General features: G+C 46.8%; 1 protein-coding gene across 1 annotated transcript in view; it reads right to left on the reverse strand.

The window, feature by feature from the left end:
- Positions 1-2073, reverse strand: part of HECTD4 (HECT domain containing E3 ubiquitin protein ligase 4) — a 142193-nt gene that overhangs the window by 38621 nt on the left and 101499 nt on the right. The window contains exons 50-52 of the mRNA XM_015567364.1: positions 1622-1859; positions 759-895; positions 205-331 (exon numbers count right to left, since the gene is read on the reverse strand). Of these exons, the coding sequence (XP_015422850.1) occupies positions 205-331; positions 759-895; positions 1622-1859 (502 nt within the window). The remainder of the gene's footprint in view (positions 1-204; positions 332-758; positions 896-1621; positions 1860-2073) is intronic.

Here is a 2073-nt window from a genome sequence, read left to right on the forward strand (position 1 = left end):
ACACCAAGTTAAAATGACAAGGAGAGAAAACCCTGGCAATGAAAGTCAGGGCCACAGAGCTCAGTAAAGGTACAGAGAGAAGACACTGTTAGGTCCAGCCCACATTTAGATGAACCCTCTTTCCTGATTTACATCCTGAGTGTCACCTAAACACATCTCTTCAAATCAAGAAGTGAACGCCATAGGAGAACGTAAAGCACTGACCTAGTTGTAGAGCTCCCTTGATCTGGTCCAGGCCCGACTTCCGCTCTGCTTCGTTGCGGAAGCGTCTTCGGATAGTAGGGAACACCTTGGTCTCCCACGCTTTCACCAGCAGGGCATAGTGGTCCTCCTGGAGGAAGGAAAACTCATGATCAGAGAGAATGCTTCATGCAGTCATCAGTCCTGCTCTCACTTACAGCTCTCACCCCCTCACAGGCCAGTAATGGAAACACACTGTGTGGACCACAGCTCTCTATACCTCAGATGCCAGGGGAGGCAACAGCTAGACTTCCTTCTCTCTAAAGCCAACTTTACTGCTGGATTATCATCAAATACTTCATTTCTCTAACGTCTCTGGATCAGTACTGGGCAAAAGAGCCCAGTAGGTGTTGCTACTGATGTGTAGTTTAGAAAAACAAACACTGCAAAGGCACTGATGAAACCCAATGACATCATTCAAAGCGTAACAGTTCCAGTCTTGTATGTTCAGATCAAAATCATTCCTCATGGCTTGTCCTGGGCACTAGCGAGCTAAGTGGATGCTGCAGGTCTCTTACCTGTGGGATGTCATCATCGTCATCGTCATCACTTTCATCATCTGCAATGGGAGGCGGGTGGGGGTCTGGGCCAGAAGTGATGAAATTCTCATAGCTGAGCTCTACTTTGTAATGGCAGGACGTGTCGCTGTCATATTCTGTAACAAAGCACAATGGCAGTGAGTTCTAGGCAAGAGCAGGCTGGAAATCATGCACTTCTCACCGTGGACAAACCGGATTCTCTGAATGTATGTGATAGAAAAACTCGTATATTTGTAGGGATTTTCAAGTGTAGCGCCAAGAAATAACTAATTATTTATAATTACCCGGAATCCTGCGATAGGTTTAGTGGGTATAATTCAACTCAGGGAAGAATCTGAAAAGTTCATCATCATAAAAATTAAACAGATACTTAAGACAGTTTGTAAACCAGTATCCTAAGGGCCTAAATATGACTTGCAGACATCTTTAGTTCAGAAAGCTCAGTTTTATTCAGTTTGATTATGAAAATTTTCAAATAATAGAAAGCTTCCAGAATCAGCTTTTTATTCTTTGATGACCTCAGATTTAAAACAACTCAAAGAAATTATAAACATTTTAAAATTAGATTTCATAAAAAATTCTGGGGTTTTTATCTCATAAAAATGGACAATCTTGCAGGCTTGCACTTTCACTGAGTGGTGGCAAGTTTCCTATTTTGGTGGGGGGGGAAGTAGAGGGGGTGGGTTCTAATTTCAAGTCTGCCTTGCTTCCTCCTTATCCCCATTTCCTTTCATTGGGCCAGTTACCCCATTCCCACGGGTACCAGAACGAGCCCAAGTTAAATTGACTAACAGCATTTGCATCCCCAAAATGCAGTGGGGCCCTGGGAGGAGCTGGCTTACGCTGCTGAGGGGTGGCCACAGCGGCAATCCTGCACGGTGGTCCATGAGTGCCTGGGTCTGATGCAACACTGGTGCCAGCATCATTGTCACTGTCAGATGCCATGGCAAAGGGCAGGGCCTCGAAGTTAGCACTGATCTCCTCTGCCAGGTCAGTGCACAGGTCAGCAGCATTGCGGTGGGCCTGCCCTTCGGCATAGGCGAATGGGCGGGAGCCAAAGTTAGCTCGAGTCTTGGTGTTCTGGAAAGGAAAGCAAATAAAGGACTTAAAAGGACTTAAGCTTATTTATTTATTTTTAACTAGGGGCCCGGTGCACGAAATTCGTGCACTGGGTGGGGGTGGGGGGGAGTGTCCCTCAGCCCAGCCTGCCCCCTCTCACATACTGGGAGCCCTCAGGCATTGACCCCCATCAATCTCCAATCGCAGGATTGGCCCCCTGCCCAGGCCCGACGCC

The sequence above is a fragment of the Myotis davidii genome, unplaced genomic scaffold (genome assembly GCF_000327345.1).
Source record: "Myotis davidii unplaced genomic scaffold, ASM32734v1 scaffold223, whole genome shotgun sequence".
Classification (NCBI taxonomy): domain Eukaryota; kingdom Metazoa; phylum Chordata; class Mammalia; order Chiroptera; family Vespertilionidae; genus Myotis; species Myotis davidii.